The sequence below is a fragment of the Canis lupus genome, chromosome 36 (assembly GCF_011100685.1).
Source record: "Canis lupus familiaris isolate Mischka breed German Shepherd chromosome 36, alternate assembly UU_Cfam_GSD_1.0, whole genome shotgun sequence".
Lineage (NCBI taxonomy): Eukaryota > Metazoa > Chordata > Mammalia > Carnivora > Canidae > Canis > Canis lupus.
This window is the reverse complement of record NC_049257.1, coordinates 16,688,035-16,707,120: the sequence shown is the minus strand read 5'-3', so window position 1 is coordinate 16,707,120 and position 19,086 is coordinate 16,688,035. Positions and strand designations below refer to the sequence as shown.

General features: G+C 40.5%; 3 protein-coding genes and 1 non-coding gene across 5 annotated transcripts in view; 1 reads left to right on the top strand and 3 right to left on the bottom strand.

Annotated features, from left to right (window-relative positions):
• Positions 1-3,622, bottom strand: part of METAP1D (methionyl aminopeptidase type 1D, mitochondrial) — an 88,899-nt gene extending 85,277 nt beyond the window's left edge. Inside the window, exon 1 of the mRNA XM_038584847.1 lies at positions 3,545-3,622. Within this exon, the coding sequence (XP_038440775.1) occupies positions 3,545-3,584 (40 nt within the window). The 5' untranslated portion in view covers positions 3,585-3,622. The remainder of the gene's footprint in view (positions 1-3,544) is intronic.
• On the bottom strand, positions 2,344-2,447 carry LOC119867874. Its single transcript, XR_005384924.1, has one exon. It is a non-coding gene; the product is annotated as a U6 spliceosomal RNA (small nuclear RNA).
• A 123-nt stretch (positions 3,623-3,745) lies between the features above and the next one.
• Positions 3,746-19,086, top strand: part of SLC25A12 (solute carrier family 25 member 12) — a 207,090-nt gene continuing 191,749 nt past the window's right edge. Inside the window, exon 1 of the mRNA XM_038584841.1 lies at positions 3,746-3,887. Within this exon, the coding sequence (XP_038440769.1) occupies positions 3,870-3,887 (18 nt within the window). The 5' untranslated portion in view covers positions 3,746-3,869. The remainder of the gene's footprint in view (positions 3,888-19,086) is intronic.
• The window catches only part of HAT1 (histone acetyltransferase 1), a 69,174-nt gene continuing 66,662 nt past the window's right edge, over positions 16,575-19,086 (bottom strand). Inside the window, exon 11 of one of the 2 annotated variants that reach the window (XM_038584844.1) lies at positions 16,575-17,021. In XM_038584844.1, the coding sequence (XP_038440772.1) occupies positions 16,854-17,021 (168 nt within the window). In that variant the 3' untranslated portion in view covers positions 16,575-16,853. The remainder of the gene's footprint in view (positions 17,022-19,086) is intronic. The other variant, XM_038584845.1, reaches the window with a different exon arrangement.

Genomic DNA, 19,086 nt, shown 5'->3' with positions numbered 1-19,086 from the left:
TAAATAAATAAATAAATTAAATAATTAAATCATCTAGATTTGGCAGTCACTGAGGTAGATAAATTTGATTTGTGACAACAAAGAGAGAAAGCAAGGAATGAGAGTTTAGGACAGAATGTTAGGGGAACAATAATATTTGGAAACCTAACAGTAAAGCCTAATGAAAGTCTGGGAAAATTAGAGAGATAGAAGACAAGAAGACATGAGGGATTGGCTCATAAAAGCCAGAATGTAAAGGACAAAGTATGCCACACTTATTTGCCTTCCCCATTCCTTCCTATACAAAGGATCTTGTGGGGTGGCTTCAGGAGCTGGAACAAGGATTCCTGTTAAGTTGGGTTGGTAGTGGGAATCCCTGGGTGGCTCAGGGGTTTAGCATCTGCCTTCAGCCCAGGGCGTGATCCTGGAGACCCAGGATCGAGTCCCATGTCAGGCTCCCTGCATGGAGCCTGCTTCTCCCTCTGCCTGTGTCTCTGCCTCTCTCTCTCATGAATAAATAAATAAAATCTTAAAAAAAAAAAAAAAGTTGGGTTGGTAGTGAGAGACTAAGCAAGAAAGACTTCCTGGGCCCTGGGAGTAGGCATTATGTGTCTTGATCTGGGATTTCCTGCTAGTGCTAATACCAGGGAATACTTTCACCCCTAAAAGACTCTTGTTACCTTATCTTTTGCTTCCAAGAGACTGATCTGTCCTTTCTCCTTTCCAATGTCACTACTCACAGTTTCTACCTATTCCTTAGCCCATGATGGGAGAGAACAAGTCTTCATAGCTTCTCAATTCAGTATGTTTAATAAGTGTAACTTTGAGCCAGTTACTTGCTTGTTAAACCAGACAGATAAGATACAGTTCCTGCTGAATAAGAATTAACAGTTAGGAGTGGGAACATTAAGAGAAGGTTTGTGGGACGCCTGGGTGGCTCAGTGGTTTAGCACCTGCCTTTGGCCCAGGGCGTGATCCTGGAGTCCCAGGATCGAGTTCCACGTTGGGCTCCCTGCATGGAGCCTGCTTCTCCCTCTGTGTCTCTGCCTCTCTCTCTGTGTGTGTGTGTGTGTGTGTGTGTGTGTGTCTCATGAATAAATAAATAAAATATTTAAAAAAAAAAGAGAAGGTTTGTAACTACTGTATGTAGGGTATACAGTGACCAAAGCTACAGTAAGCTGGAGAACCATGAGAAAAACCTCATGCCCTTCTTAGGAGGTTAAAAAATATCTTCTTCCTATTTTCCAGGAGGGAAAAATTCATACAGATGCTGATGATAAACCCTGACACAGAAAGACTTATAGTGAATTGATTTACATCAATTTAAGTGTGTGAAAAGGAGGAAGAGAGAAGAGAGGAACCTTCAGGAATATACTCTCCGTTTTCCATTCTGGGGGAGCAGGTGGTAGGTAAACCAGTCTGCAACTTAAAACTACGTATAGATAGTCCATAAAGGCAACCTTTCCTGGTCACTAAATCTCTTCCTGATGACACATTTTTCTCTCCCTTTCCTTTTTTTTTTTTAATTTTTTAAAATTTATTTATGATAGTCACACACACAGAGAGAGAAAGAGAGGCAGAGACACAGGCAGAGGGAGAAGCAGGCTCCATGCACCGGGAGCCCGACATGGGACTCAATCCCAGGTCTCCAGGATCCCGCCCTGGGCCAAAGGCAGGCACCAAACCGCTGGGCCACCCAGGGATCCCTTCTCTCCCTTTCCTAATCAGAAAACTCCTCTTTTGGTTGTTGTAGCACTGTGGGATATAGTGGAAAGGGTTATAGGAACCAATAACCCAATGTGGCTTCCCTACAGCAGTCCTTCCCAAGATGAAGACTGAATCAACATTTGTCAAAATCATAAGTGACCACACACACAAAAAAATCAATATGTTACTTTTGTAACCTGTGGGGATTATGTGTGTGTGTGTGTATACACAAAATACGCATGTGTGTTTTGGTTCCTCCTCCACTTTGACTATCTCCCCAGATCCTCTTCACCATTACCTGTACACAAAAAAGTCTAAACACCATTATTTCTTGCCAAAAGAGGAAACAGAAAAGTAACTTGATTAGTAAACAGAGCTTGGCCTGGAGCCCAGATCTTAAGAGATGTAAATTGGGGCTCTTTTCACAAGGCTGCAGTCTCATGTTGACTTACACTCTAACATCCAACCAGTCCAAAATACTGCTTACATCACCTTCCTCTTACAATCTGTGCGGTCTTAATCATATTATTTCACCTCTCTGTCTCACTTTTCTGGTCTGCAAACAGGGAATAATGCCTAACTCATTGACTTTCTTTAATTTACTCTTCACAGTACAGTGCTCCTTTATTTATTTATAGTTTAAAAAATTTAACTCCAAAAAATATGGAATACTGTATGAATTTGCATATCATCCTTGCACAGGAGCCATGCTAATCTCTGTACAGTTCCAATTATAGTATAGGTGCTGCCCAAGGAGGCATTGACTCATTGGGTTTTTAAAGGTAGCTAGCAAAATTAATTAATTAATTAATCAGTTAATTAAAAAATAAATAAAAAATAAAAGGTAACTAGCATAGAAAAGGTACTGACAGTATCATGGGCTTAAAAAGCACTTCATAAACGGTAGCTGTTTACTATGAACTATTTACCCCACAGGACTGCTGTCCCTACATGCCTGATACCTAAGCAGTCCCCAAGGTATACCTATCAGTCCCCTCTTTCCCAACCCTTGAAATAACTTCCTAGTTCTTTCTAACCAAGATTCAGAAACTAGTTCAAATCCAAGAACGGTTTCCCTGATTTACCAGCACAAGAGTTTGCACATTTCCTAAAATCTCACCCCTCACGCAAGGGTGTAACACCTACGGAGAGCTACCCAGGCATGATTCTCAAGTCACGGTAACAGAATAATCACATGTTGCAAGTTTCCCAAAAGACGTGTCGTCTCAAGCCGATGGATACAACCGACGCCAACTGCTTTCTCTGAGGCAACTGGGCATCCGGGCGCCTTTCAGAGTTACCGTCGGTTCACCGCTCCGCAGCCAAAATAATCAAGTTTGCTACACTAATCATGCAACTGACCAGGGGTAAGAAAAACCTCAGGGCAGCCCGGGGTGGGCGGGGAGCGGGGGGGGGGCGCCTCGGCGGTTGAGCGCCCGCCTTTAGCCCAGGGCGTGAGCCCCGGAGACCCGGAATCGAGCCCCACGTCGGGCTCCGTGCATGGAGCCTGCTTCTCCCTCTGCCTGTGTCTCTGCCTCTCTCTTTCTATGTGTGTCTCTCATGCATAAATAAAATCTAAAAAAAAAAAGAAAAACCTCCATGTCCCGTACATCGCAAGGAGTGACTGAGAACAGATGCCCCGCAGTGACGAGTGAATGACGAGTGAATAACGGGTCTCTTCCTGCGGCGTGTCTACGTGTCAGCCTGTGGGTCTGCACGTGTCGGCGGAACTGAAAGCACATTCGTGTGTGCGCCGAAGTGTTTGAGCGCGGGTGTGCAACCCTTCTGAACCCGGGCGCTCAGCGAGCGAGGGAGCCACGGTGCAAAGCCCCGCGGGGGCCGTTCTCCAGGCGCTTACCTCTGCGGACGAGCAGGTGGACGCCGCTGGGCGCCGCCATGTTGGCGCGGGTCACGTGGCCGCCGAGCCCTGCCCCCGCCGCCCCGCCCCGCCCCGCCCGCTGGAACTGTCCAGTCGCAGCCCTGCGGGAACCTGGAGGCGCCGGGGCCGCCGCGGGGGAGCGCGCGTGCGCGCGGGGGGCTGACTGCGGGAGCCCCGGCAGCGAAGCGGCTCCGGCGCCGGGGGCCAGCAGGGGAAGCGCGGCCCGCCGAGCCCGCTCCGGCCGCGAGAGGCGGGCTCCGGCCACCGTTCGCGCGCTCGCCCAGAGCCCCCGCTCCCAGGTGGGATGGAAGAAGCCTGTCAGGTAAGCGTGGCGTCCCATATTTGTAGCATCAACATTCTGGTGCATGGAAACGTGAAGTTGGGAGGAAAAAATTGAAAAGAAATAAATAAATACATAAAGCACAATCTAGCACTTTGCGTCGTCGGCCACTCTGTTGCAATTTCCCTGGATTGAGCTGAAAGGTAAAATTCCGTTCAAAGTCATCAGCTGCCCCTTTGCTGTCCCAGAAATTACATTACTCAGCAGAGACTCCAGGAATCTGTGTACGGCTGCAAAATCAATTGAGGATACACCCCCCACCCCCCACCCCGGGGTTCTGTTGGGGGGGGCTTGTCTTTCCCCCAAGGACACTTCCCGCTCAGCGGTGTGGACTGGAGCCTTAATCCTAAATTCGACTTTTAAGAATGAAAGGGTGACGTCGGCCGGTGGCGCTGCCGAGGGATGAAGCCCAGGGAAGGCCAATTAGGAGCCGGTGAGGGAGCTGTTGTATTCCAAGTGATGACGGTGCCCATTCTTAACCAAATTCACTTTTCCTCTTAGCTGCATTTTGGAGCAGGTTTCCATCCCCAAATAGAGCAGGTGTTATTGATCTCGGTAGCCTGGTGCCAAAGAACCTGGTATTTTAGGAATGTCTGGTGAAGGAATTGAACTCTCCATGGAACCCGGTCAAAGCAAGAATTTAACGGTTTCCCAGACTTTTAATGCAGTAAAGATTGATAAGGATTCTTGGTGGATGTGGGCGTTTCCTAATTAATTTGTAAGCATTTAAGAACACACGTGGTGAAACATCCAGACAGTTCAGATGCGAATAAAGGGAAGAGCCCAAATCCCCTTCCTAACCTTCTCTGCACACCGTAATCCCACTCTTAAGTCAACCACTGTGTGCATCATTCCATGCCTTTTACAGGCAAATATGCGGAAATATTTTAAGTGGACTCACATACTGACTGTTAGGACTCGCTTTTTACACTCATTTTAAACCTCAAATCTTAGTTCAAACTCATGCTTTTTAATGACTACATAGTTTTGATATTTTTACTTTCAAAGAATGAATTGTGGCAGTTCATTAGAGGACACATGCTATATATACTTCTTGGAGGCCCAGTTTTGGATGCTTTTGGGTCACCTTGAAAGATAAAGAGAAATACTGTTTTCCACGAGGTAAGGAAGATGTGCAAGGATGAGAATGAAGAGTACTCCCACAGGTTACTTCAAGCTCCACCTTTTTCAGACTCAGATCAGTTCCAGGGAGAGGGTTTTTTAATTTGGTAAATCTGTTCTGTTCTCTTGCAACTAGAAGGAAAAGGAAACACTATGTGGACTCAGGTGGCACTGCCATAGTGGACTCCAGTGAGGAAATGCCCAATAAGTTTGGCATAGAATGTGGTTATCTAGGATAAGCTAGAAATGACAAAGATAAGAACTTGCACAGGTTATGTAGCTCATCCACTGACCTCTGATTTGGTTTATGTCGTACTATATCCCTCTGACATTAGAAGAATTAAAAGCTGACAGTATGTGTTCTCCAAAAAATCAATTTATGAGATAAATGCAGACTGACCAACAAGATAAAAGGCTAGACCACCAACATCTGAGATCTCTTACAATTCTAACATTTTCTGATCCTGAACATTCAGGGCATTAGAATGCTTCTGTTTAGATGAGTAACCACTACTGACTGACTCACTTTTCTACTCCCATCTTCCCACCTGTGAAATAGAGGTTAATTATATATTGTGGTACTTTACTATTTTGAACTCCCTCCAATGTTCAGATTTTATACTTGGGATTCTTGAATAAAAAGTTTGAGTAGTTTTTCAAAGCCAGGGTTCAAGAAATAAAGGATAAGTTCTTAACACCTTCAGTTTCTGTGTCCAAAAATTCACTCTTTAAGGTTAAAATGTTTTTATTAATTGTGATTAATTATTGTTTTATAGGTCTTTTACGTCGGTTTTTACTTTTTACCTAAGTTCATGTCCTATTTTTTAAAATCTTTTTATCTTCTTTTGTAAAAGAAATAAATCAGAAATAAATTCTGATATTCATATTTTTGAAGTCAGTTTTTCCTTCTTCTACTTAATGATATTTTATTATAGATTTATACCATATAACTTTTTCAAAAGTTGCATATAGTTTGTAATAAAATTTAAATTATATTGGTTTCTGTAATGTATGTCTTGAATCCATAATTCAAATTCACATTTTTAAATGCTCTAGGGGATTATGCAACATGAAGTAAATCTCTTTAAAAATAAATTTTGCTTTGTAAACCATCATCCTGTAACTTGTTATACAAGCTTAGATTTATAAATACTTATTAGGATTACCTATAATGCAAGATACTTAAAAATATAAACTATGTTAAGATGCTTACATATCTATAGAATATACAAACACATTGTAAAACTAACTGAAATAGTGCAGTATTTCCTAGTGGGCACAAAGCAGAGTCTATGGCCTGCCAAGGGAAACTGGTGCCCAATAGCCTGCACAGCTTCACCAGGACCATCTTCTAGCCTGTGACACATTCGTTTACCCTTCTTGACTATGCTTCTCAATTTTGCCATATTAATCAGAAAAATTTGCCCTTTGATTTGATATCAGGATAATTTCTTAGCATTTTACTCCATGGCTTGAGAAGAGTATTTCTAGTCTTGCACTCTGACTTATCTGATTTTAGTATGAGAAAATACTTTTATTTATTCACATTTTTTTTAAGTCAAATGAACATTCTTTCCAGGAATTAGGAGTCCTGCATAAGCATATCTGCACATACAACAGGGACCTGTCTCAGCAGCTCATTGGACCCCTGTGAAGTTAGGGTCCAGCTTCAGATGATTATACATTCAAGTGGAAAATTTCTTTCTTTTCCTTTTTTTTTTTTTTAAGGTTTTATTTATTTATTTGACAGAGAGAGAGCAAGAGAGCACAAGCAGGGGAGCAAACAGAAGGAGAGGGAGGAGAGTAGGGAGCCCGAGGCAGCTCCATCCCAGGACCCAGGACCCTGAGATGATGACCTGAGCTCAAGCCAGACTCTCAGTTGACTGAGCCACCGGGCACTCCCAGGTAGAAAATTTCTAAGGCACTCTTGCTGGCAGAAGGTCACTTCCTATCTCAACATTTGAGACAATGGACATGTTACTGAGTTATCTATGGGTATTCTTTGAGAAAATGTGCAGATGCTTTGAGGAAAAGTAATACCATATCTAAGGCAGTTGTGAGAAATCAAGAGGATTTCTCCTCGCTACTTGTGCCCTGTTTTGTTTTTTTATTTTATTTTATTTTATTTTATCTTATTTTATTTTATCTTATTTTATTTTATCTTATTTTATTTTATTTTATTTTATTTTATTTTATTTTTTTATCTCTAGCAGTACCAACTAAGAAGGAACCAGGGAACAAGAGAGTGGGGCTTTAGTTGTATGTGACCCTCCCATCCTTCTCATTTTTTGTCTAATGACACTATGTAAATGAAACTTTAAGTCCACCGTCTTCTAAGAACGCTATTGTCTTACCTGAGCCCCTCCTACACTGACATTCAGAACATTTCAGGAATCTATATCATTTATAAGCCTGATCCAGATGGGCTCAGCAAATAGCTTGCTGCACCTTCCTGAACAGTCTGTCAAGATAAGCAGAATAAAATGGAATCTGACAGGGCTCACTTAGCTGGAGGGTAGGACTGAAACATGGTCCCAAGGGAGTTGTTGCTTTCAGGCTCAGTCTAGCCAGTATTAATTTCATGGTGGTTCACCCTCTTGGCTTGAAAGATATTATGGAAGATTGTAAGCAGAAATAATGCCTCAGCATAATAGCCTATTCATTGTTGGAGCATGGAGTGGTGGCAAGAGCCAAGGGAAGGAGGGCATGGGAAGGCTATAGGGAAGAGGAGGAGGATAGTCAGAGACCTCACTCACTGATGCATCTGAGTTTTCTGACAATACTTCTTTTGGTCAGATTTGGCTTTGGGCCTGTGCAGGTTGGAGGAAAGAAGGCATCCTTGACCTCATGTCTTGGAATTGGCTCTAAGGGAAGTTGGGTTAAAGCAGAAGTGTGCATTTGTCTGCATGAAATCCAAATAAAAAGAAATGTGTACCATCAGTGACTGCCATCTATTCCTTATTAGTAATCCCTGGAAAAGTAGCACCTGAAAAATATGCTTCTGGAGAATGAAGAATTTCCATCAGAGTAAGGAAGAAAGGCAAAAAGTTTACACTCAAATTTAGCAATCAACCAGCCAACGAAGAAATACTTAAATGCCTACTCTAGGCTCCAAAGAGATAAAATATTATTGTTCTTAAGAAACTAATTGGAGGAGTGCATCGCCAGCTCAGTTGGTGGTGTGTGCCACTCTTGATCTCGGGATTGTGAGTTCGAGCCCCATATTGGGTGTGGAGATTACTTAGAATCTTAAAAAAATAAAAAAATAAAAAAACACGAATCGGAAAGCTGAGACTAACATGCTCACAAGAGTGTCCATAAAGAAGGAGCAAATACCTTTGAGAGGATAAGCCCCGTAGGAACAACTCCAGGTATAAAGGGTTACAGATTCTGGCTATCCCTGGCTGCCCAGACCTGAGAAAATCGCTGACCTCTAATTATATAAGTCTCCAGGAAATTAGAACCTATTTAATCTCTTTCACTTACTGCAAAGATGAAGGTGAGAGGGATATAATTCTTCCTTGAGCATCTCTAATCCACACTTGTAAAAGAAGAAAGAGAAAGGAAAACACTCTTGATCTCCTCGTTGGAACTTTTTTAAAAGTCTGTTTTGGTTTGTCTTTTCTGTTTACACAAGTGTGTAATACGTGCTTTTGAAAAATGCTTAGAAACACCAAGATGTTGGGGCCCCTGAGTGGCTCAGCGGTTGATCATCTGCCTTTAGCTCAGGTCATGGTCCCCAGGTCCTGAGATCAGGCTCCCCGCAGGGAGCCTGCTTCTCCCTCTGCTTGCGGCTCTGCCTCTCTCTGTGTGTCTTTCGTGAATAAATAAATCTTAAAAAAAAAAAAAAAGAAAGAATGAATGACCGAGATGTATAATATAGAAAGCAGGAGTCACCCAGAAAAACTCCCTCTAGGTGATCAGTATTAACAGGTGGATATATATTCATCCAGATGTTGTTTCTATGCACGTACCATTGGGCTTTCTGAGGGAAGGAACCTCTTGTTACCGTGACCAGTCACACATCTATATGGAGCCCAAGGCAGCAGACCTGGCAAATCATATGCAGAAGCCCAGGAGCGCACACGGTACCTGTGGTTTTATTGCAGTCTACTGTGCATTCTCTCTTCCTTTTGCTTCCCCCCCACACACACACACACTTGTTCCCCTTTCACTGTTTCCACCTTCTCTAAGATTACTTACTGTTTTTTTTCCCTTTCCCTCCCAAAGTGATGGTTCACTCCTGGTTACCTTCTCAGATCTTTCCATCTTTGTATATTCTTTTACTGGCTTTATGGTTCTGTTTGCTGTTTCATGCTTAGTGTGCTTGAGCAAAAATATATGGTCCTGTAGGATTGTGTGAAACCAATTCATAGAGCGGTTTGACCATCAATGTCACGGCTGGAAAGTATTTGGAATTTTGATGTTTCCTACCAGAAGCGGGAAACAGTACTTCTTGGTCAGTTAACGGTTATGCAGGGTACACAGCAGTAAGAAGCTGCGAAGTGGAGATGATGAAATTGCAAGGGGTTTAATAATAGCAAAAGAAGACTGGCTGTATGTCCCCTTCTCCCCTCCTACTCTCCGCCTCCACTCCCCAAACTGGCTGACGAACGAAGCAGTAGGGCATTTCTTAACTTCTGCTCGCCTCTCACTCAACACATTCTATACGCAAGACTGAAACTGTCGAAACAAACAGGAGGGCAGATGCTGCCTCGACCTCTCTTCCCATTGAGCTAGTTCCTCTGTGCTCACCCCATCCACTTTAACCCGGAGAATAACCTGTCTGGAGAGCATTTCCCTCCTCTGAAGCACACACAAACATCACTGCATTTTCTTTTGCTTGATAAAGGATAAAGAAAGAAAAGCAGCAGCTGCTGTAGGAACAGACAGCAAACAAGCCTCACTGTGGTGGCCCCACGGCCTGCACAAAGGGGGATTCAGAGAGCAGGCAAACAAACTGTACAGCCCAAGACTTCCACACAGATTGACCTGCCAAAATTATTAATTAAAAATCTAAAGAACTGTCCAGGTGAACCACATGAGCGTCTAGCCAAAGCACACTTTCCAACTGGCCTTTTATTAACTTTGAAGAGAGAGAATACAGTTGAAGAACTGGAAAGGGCTGCAAAGACCACCTGAAACAGCTCTAACTCTACCCCTTCCAATTTGGAGATCAAGAGAGTGAGGCCCAGAGAGGTTGTAGGAGAGAAGATGCAACCCTTTTCCAGCCTGTGTACTTCATAACACGGGAGATCTTAAAAAAAATATTTTTTACAAGATATTAATAAGCATCTTACACTCTTCAGATATTCATGAGATGGCATTACACTTTTATTGCATTATATTTCTCCACAGGGTTAATGGAAAGCCCCCCCAAATTATGACACAAAGAATTTCAAAGCTTTGGTTTTCTATGTAGCGTCTGTTGATTCATAGCACCAGGGTGTCAGAGATAGGGACAGTTTCTTTTCCAAAGAAAAGGATTGCATATTGTGTTTTTTAGTAGTTTCTGGTTTTTTTGTTTTGTTTTGTTTTGTTTATTAAAGAAAGCTCTTCATTATCTTTTTTTTTGGCAAGTCCTGTTGTGGAAGTCAGGCTGAGCACAGTCTCACTGTTTAAAGATGCCATTTGTCTGCTTCACGTAAAGTTATTTTTAAAATTTACATGTTTTGGGGGGACCTGGGTGGCTCAGTTGGTTAAGCATCTGCCTTTGGCTCAAGTCATGATCCCAGGATCCTGGGATCGAATCCCCTACGTTGGATTCCTTGCTCAGTGGGGAGCCTGCTTCTCCCTCACCCTTTGCCCCCCCACCCCAGCTCGTGCTCTTATTCTCTATCTTGAATAAATAAAATCTTTAAAAAAATAAAATTTACATGGTTTACAGTTATAGTTTATTTGACAATTATATACATTCAACATTAGATGCTGAACAACATAGTGATGGTATTTCAATAAAATTTTGTTATCAGCATGACGCATAGTTTTTAAAAACATGCAGTTATGACAAGGGTTTACACTGAAAAGGGATAGTCTCCCATCCTACCCTTTCCCAGTCCATCTGAACTCAAGCAATTTGTTTCTAGTTACTGCTCAAAGCCATGCCAACTACAGTTTATGATGTTTGAACTCTGACTTTCTCATACGTTTTTTTTTTTTTTTTCTTGAGTTCGTAATTTCCTATTATAATTTGGACCACTTTCTTAGGTATGTTATTCAGATGCTATGCTCAGATTTCCTTTTATTGGAATCAGATTAGTTTTACCATTTCTTATATTCCATGTCTTAACATGCTCTTTGATTTCACTTTCATACTGCTGAAATAGACCTACAAGGAACTTCATCAGAAAGTGTGTGACATAAGTTTTCTAGTTGCTTAGAGTTCCAAAAGCATCATTTGACTGATAGTTTGGATATAGGATTCTATGCTTTGAAGACATTGTTCCGTTGTCTTTTTAGCATGGAGTATGCTTGATGAGAAGTCTGATGCTATTTAAATGCTCCCACCTCCCCCACGTGACCTCTGTTTTGCCCTCTAAAAGCATTTAGGATTTTTATTTTTATGCTCAGTGTTTTGAAATTTAATAATTTAGTCCTACGTGGGTCTTTTTAGGTAGTGGTTAAGAACCTGAGTAAATTAGACTGCCTGCACTGAAGTCCTAGCTCTGCCTCTTTCTGTGTGACCTCAGACAACATACCTCCCCAGGCCTCACCTGAGGAGAGTACCATGTGTCTCTGAGGGTTGTTGTGAGAACTGACAGGACCCAATTCGAGTGCTTAGCAGATAGTAAGTGCTCAGTAAACGTTAGTGATGATGGTTTAAGCCTATTCAACCTTCAGTGAGCTGCTAATTTGAAGATTCAGTTCTTTAGCTCTGAGGAACTGTCCTCTTTCTTTGATAATGTTCTGCTTTCTTTTCCTCTCTGGAATGAAAATAAGCTATCAGATTTCCCACATTGATTTCTCTTTTCTCTCATGTTTTCTCTTTCAGTGTTCTAGGAAATTTCTTCAACTTTATGCCCCACATTTCTGCTGCTTGAATTAGAATATTTATTTTCAATTTCCAAGAGCTCTTCTTACTATTTGTTCCTTTCTCATGGTATTGGGTTTTTCTTTTTTTACATGAATGCAATAAGTTTTCCTTTCCAATTTTTATTTTGAAAACCTAATACAGAAAGGTTGAAGAATCATACGGTAAATATCTATATAACTATATATATATGGTAACATCTAGAGGATATACCTCTATCGAGATTCAATAATTTAAAATTTTTTGGCACATTTGCTTTCTGTTTCTGTTTATATACATATTTGTCTATGTATACATGTGTGTATGTAAGTTGCAGACACTATGACTCTTCCTAAATACTTCAACATTAGGGGCACCTGGTGGCTCAGTCAGTCAAGCTTCTGCCTTCCGCTCAGATGGTGATCCCAGGATCTTGGGATTAAGCCCTACATCAGGCTCCCTGCTCAACAGGGAGCCTACTTCTCTCTCTTCCTCTGCGCGCGCTCTCTCTCTCTCATACTCTCTCAAATAAGTAAATAAAAATCTTTAAAACCTACTTCAGCATGTAACTCGTAGGAATAATGACATTTTCTACATAATCACAATATTATCACAAAAATGCAAAATCCCGTATCACCTAAAACAGAGTCCATATTCACATTTCTTTGTTGTCTCAACTGTGTATTAAACCTACCAAGATGTAAAATGTCTATACCCTTTTGCTCACTGATTCCATCACCATCATGTATACACACTCCCACATGTACAATTGGGGTATACACAAGAATATTCCCTGCAGCACTGCCTGTAAGAGCAGAGGCTGGGAAACAACCTAAATGTCTGTTAATATAGGATTGGGTTAAACACATTGAAATCAAACTATGGAATATCAAACAGCTGTTTTTTTTTTTTTTTTAAGAAATTTTATTTATTTATTTGTGAGAGACACAGAGAGAAAGAGAGGCAGAGACACAGGCAGAGGGAGAAGCAGGCTCCCTGCAGGGAGCCTGACTGGGACTTGATCCTAGGACTCCAGGATGGGGCCTTGGGCTGAAGGCAGACGCTCAACCACTGAGCCTCCCAGGCGTCCCTCAAACAGCTGTTTAATCACAGTGTTTAGAACTGAAGTGTTCTGGGGCACCTGGGTGGCTCAGTCAGTTAAGCAGCTGCCTTGCAGCTCAGGTCATGATCCCAGCCCACATTGGGCTCCTTGTTCAGCAGGGAGTCTGCTTCTCCCTTTTCCTCTGCAGCTCCCCCTGCTTGTGCTCTCTTCCCCTCTATCAAATAAATAAATAAGATCTTTTTAAAAATTTAAAACTGATGTGTTCTAATATATACTAATAAAAATGAGTTAAATTTTTTAAAAGATTTTATTCATTTGAAAGAGAGTGAGAGAGAGAATGCAAGCAGGGAGAGGCAGAGGGAGAGGGAGACAAAGACTCCCTGCTGAGCAGGGAGCCCTTTGCAGGGCTTGACCCCACAACTGTGAAATCATGGCCTGAACCAAAGGCAGACACTTAACCGACTTAGCCATCGACATGCCCCCAAATGAGCTAAATTTGACTGGAAAACATTCTGAGTACTACATACGGTATATCAGCATTTGTGATGAAACAAAAAATTACAGGTCTTTGCAGACTCTGAGGGACACAAGAGAGACTGGTAAAAAAAAGTACTTGCCTTTGGAGAAGTGAATTGGGTGACTGAGTGGGAGGGCAGCTTCTCATCAAATACTTATTCATTTTTGACTTTTGTACAATGTCTATGTTAGTTACATAATAAAAAATAGTGCTTAACATGGATGAGCATTCAATCCCATGTAGCAGTGGTTCTCAACCAACGGTGATTTTGTCCCCCAGAGGACCCATAGCAATATCTAAACACTTTTGGTTGTTACAACTGGAGATGAGGGTAGTGCTAATGGCATCTAGTAGATAGAAGCCAGGGATGCTGTTAACCAGCTCACAGTACATAGGTCAGCCCCACACAACAAAGAATGATCTGGCCCAAAATGTCAGTAGTGCTGAGGTTGAGAAACTCTGCTATACAGCAGTTCTTCTGGATTATAAGGTTTGAGAAGAGCTATGCAAGACTAAAGGAATAAACAAAAAGGTACATATGCCTAAGCATTCAAATCATTTTGACTTTAAGATAATTCATATTTCTAGCTGTGAATAAGGATGGTTGGATTAGTCCAGTATGCTCCTATCTGCATAATTTATTCCACATTGGTACGGTATCAAGCTTCTGTATTGTTAGTTCATGTTAATTTGTTGTAAATGTAGTATAGTCACTAGAAGAATGAGATCAGAATAAAGTATGTGATTTCTAGGGCTCCAATGTGTGGATATACTTGCACATGTATGTATAGCACATGTGTTATATGAATATGCATTGCAGTACCGTTTGTAATGGAAAATATTGGAAACAACCTAAATCATAGGGGATTGGTAAAGTAACTCATGGTATACCCATACAATGGAATACTGTGCAGCCATTAAATAATAGTTTTAATGATCTCCAAGATATATCAAGTTTCTTATTTTTAAAAGATTTATTTATTTATTTATTTATTTATTTATTTATTTATTTGAACAGAAGGAGAGAATCTCAAGCCGACTCCCCACCAAGCTTGGAGCCTGACTTAGGGCTCTATCCAAGGAGCCTGAAATCATGGCCTAAGCCCAAATCAAGAGCAAGACACTTAACCGACTGAATCACCAAGGTGCCCCGAGATATATCAAGTTTAAAGAGCAAGTTAGAGGGGGCGCCTGGGTGGCTCACTCAGTTAAGCCTCAGACTTTTTTTTTTAAAGATTTTATTTATTCATTCATGAGAGACACACACAGAGAGAAGCAGACACAGGCAGAGAGAGAAGCAGGCTCCACGCAGGGAGCCTGACATGGGACCCGAACCCGGGACTCCAGGATCACGCCCTGGGCCAAAGGTGGCACTAAACCACTGAACCACCCAGGGATCCCCTTGAATGTGAATTTTTAATAAATTTTTAAGTTAGCTAATTTAGATGAAAAGCAAATTGCTTTCATGTATTTTCAGAAAGAATTTTAACTACTTCATTCTAGCTGAACAAATAATGTACATATACACTCTCAGAAATCCAAGTTTTATCTCTCTCTATATAAACTTTTGAGGTGGGAATAAAACTTTTCCAACACCCTGATTCTAAGGCGATGGCTTAGTGCTGTTGGTATACTGCTGGCCACAACTATTTTGTGTCGAGGGTACTAGCTACTTTGCTTCTATGTTTGGCAGGTTTTACTGATGGGAAGCTGATCTAAGGATAAAACAGTACTTACCCAAGTTGGGATTTTGCCTTAAGCACCAAGCAAATCAGATTTTATTTTATTTTATTTTTTTCAAATCAGACTTTAAAAATAAAATTCAACTTACATCCCATTTTTGATGTTATACAATGCCTCACTTACTGGCACACATTATAAACATGAGGCTTTTACTTTTAATGATTCCGTATCAGGCAATTTATTTATACTCTAATAAAAATAAAGTTAAGACTATAGTAATTCAGGACGCCTGGGTGGCTCCGCGGTTGGGTGTCTGCCTTCGGCTCAGCACGTGATCCTGGGGTCCTGGGGATCAAGTCCCACATGGCGCTCCCTGCATGGAGCCTGCTTCTCCCTCTGCCTGTGTCTCTGCCTCTCTCTCTCTCTCTATGTCTCTCATGAATAAATAAATAAAATCTTAAAAAAAAAAAGACTATAGTAAGCAATTTATCATCACTGGGTTTTTTTCCTGTTTGGACTTCAACATCTTCAGAACCTTGTAACAAATCACAACAGATATATACCTCATTTTATACAAGATACATTTCATAATGGTATGTAAACTGATTTTTATAAACTAATTTATTATTTAACATTATTTATAAATGTTTATGCTAACTTTTTTAAAAAAAGATTTTATTTATTCATGAGACACAGAGAAAGGCAGAGACACAGGCAGAGGGAGAAGCAGGCTCCATGCAGGGAGCCTGATGCGAGACTTGATCCCTGGACTCTGGAATCATGACCTAAGTCAAAGGCAGGTGTTCAACTACTGAGCCACCCACTTACTGCCCCCAATTGTGCTAACTTCTAAATTATCTTCAACTAATATGTGATGCCAAACATTTAGGCTTTAGGCTGTATCTAGTTTCCTTTCTCTTTATCCATCTCTTTATCCATCCACCCCCTCTCCAAAAAATAGTTAATAGGGGAGTTTTTTTTTTTTTTTAGGGGAGTTTATTTAAAACAAATCTATACTAGGAACATTTCCTGTTTGGAGAAATCACACAGGAAAAACAAGATTACTAGGAAGAGCTTAAAGAGGAGTGTTTTAAAGGTGCCAGATATAAAATCTTAGAAGCAAAAAAAGGGAGGAATAATAATAAAAGCCTAAAAGCCATTTGTGACAACATGAATGGACATAGAGGATATTATGTGATGTGAAAACCTAAAGGTTTTTAACAAGACCTAAAGTTTATCCTAAGTATTTAAGAATCATATCATCACACATTAGCATATCACAACTAAGCATTTATTATACTGTTAAGAAGGGAAGCAACTGCAGTGGTATTTCAGAAGCTATATATTTTTTTTAAATGTAATTTATGCTCATAGACTCTAAACAGTATTTTAAAATATACAATCTCTCAAAAAGAAAATATTCAACTAAGGATAAGATAGATAACTTTTAATGTAAGTAAATGTTACAAGATTTTAAAATTAAAGTCATCATTAGATTTTCCACAACACAATGTACAGAAATTTGCAAACTTCCTGTACAGAGCAGAATAATCTTTATTCTTGAGCAAGGCGTTCAATAACACGTCGGTAATCTTCCACAAGTTCCTGAAAGCTTTCTTCCAGCTGTTCATGTTGCATGCTTATTTCTATTTGGTTCATCTGGTTTGTCAGTTCTTCTGGTCTGAGACATTTTCTCATTTTAGCAAGATCTCTCTGTTTTTTCTAAGAAACACAATTATTGGTTAGATTAAGAAAAAAGATATATTTCTTTATATTCTTTGAATTTTAAGTCTCCTCCCATTGTTAGAAATAACAGTAGGAATATGCCCAAATTTGTCCCACACAATTTTTTCCTTAAAGAAGCCTAGATATAATGTTAACCATGGACTTACAAACCCGCTAAGTGGAGTGAACTAGAAGACTTGGAATTTGTATCAACAGCCCCCTCTCCAAAGTATAATAAAGAACCAGTACAGATACTCAAACATTTCTTTAATATATATTTATTATATATTATATAATTTATCTTTAAAATTTATTGTATATTATTATGTAATACATATATATTTTAAAGATGTTATTTACTCATGAAAGACACACAGAGAGGCAGAGACATAGGCAGAGGGAGAAGCAGGCTCCCCATGGGGAGCCTGATGTCAGACTTGATCCTGGGACCCCATGATCATGCCCTGAGCCAAAGGCGATGCTCAACCACTGAGCCACCCATGTGCTCCTCTTTAATAAATATATTAACCGAAGATGGAAAAACTGAGATTAAGTGCTATTATTCTTCAATTCACTATTCAATCATTAATTCACTGCATTAGTTTTGATCCAAACTGCCTTTTCCCTGCCACTAAATTCATCTCTAAGTTTCCTTACCCAGTGATGTATTTATGGACCACATATTAATTTTAAAATAAACTGAGGCATTTCATGGGTTGCCTGGGTGGCTCAGCAGTTGAGTGTCTGCCTTCCGCTCAGGGCATGATCCCGGCATCCAGGATTGAGTCCCACATCTGGCTCCCTGTGAGGAGCCTGCTTCTCCCTCTGCCTAGGTCTCTGCCTCTCTGTGTCTCTCATGAATAAGGGAATACAATCTTTAAAAAAAACAAAAACTGAGGAGTTTCAGAAAAATAACCAAAAACTGTCCTCCTCTAAAAAGATAGTATTAACTAGCACTTATTAAATTTCTACTATCCAGACATACATTATCTTAGTAACCTCCTTCCTCCTCTGCCCCCACATTTTACTGAGACAGAACCCACCATGCTGAGCCTGAAGGGAGCCAGTAACAGCTTTTAAAAGAACATGTCTCAGAACGCTGTGTTAGTAATGCTGAGGATGGGACTGGAGGACCAAGTTGGCAGCTACTGCAAAAATTCAAGTGAGATGATGAAAGCCTAGACTAAGTCAGTAGGAGCAGGGATGGAGGGGCAAGCACAGATTTAGGGAAGAAAATACTGGGTGATGTGGGAATGAAGAATGACTCCAATTCCTGGATAGGTGGCAACACTGCAATACAGGAAACTTTCATACACTTGGGTAAATTGTTCTAGATTAATATACCAATCTTCTTTTACTAGAATATATAATAAAGGCTAACTTTACATAAAGATCAGAAATCACATAGATTAACTCATGTAATCCTAACAACTCTGTAAGATAGGTAGTCTAACTCCCAAAATTGATAGATGAAGAAAAAATAGGATTTGGGAATTGAGTAACTTGACACAGAGGTAATAAGATGAGAGGCTAGGATGTAAACTCTTAACAATCTGGTTGGAAATCTGTATTGTGTAGTTCCTGCCTTTCAAAAAAGAGTAAGAAAAAACAACTCTAAATCCATCCTAAAAACTAATAAATGTCCCTTAAAGAAAACCCTGATAATTTTGGAATACTAGGCAAATGTGTCATAATTACTACTTAAAGAGCTCAAAATAAAGCTCAATTAATAACCATACATTTTTATTTAATTTTTTTTTTAAGTAAGCTCTACACCCAATGTGGGGCTGAAACTCATCACTCTGAGATCAAGAATTGCATGCTGTACCAACTGAGCCAGCCAGGTGCCATATAACCACATGTTTTTAAAACAAGGTGACAACAATGTTTGGAGATAAGCCTTTCTGACACTACAAAAAAATTAGGTTGATCCTGGTCTAAATTGGTGGAGCCATTAGTAAATAGGGTTGCTATTACTATAACCAGAAATTTAAAAACGTAACTTTAATATAAGATGCCTTCTAAAGCAGTACTTCTCAAACTTCAGTGTGCACATAAATCA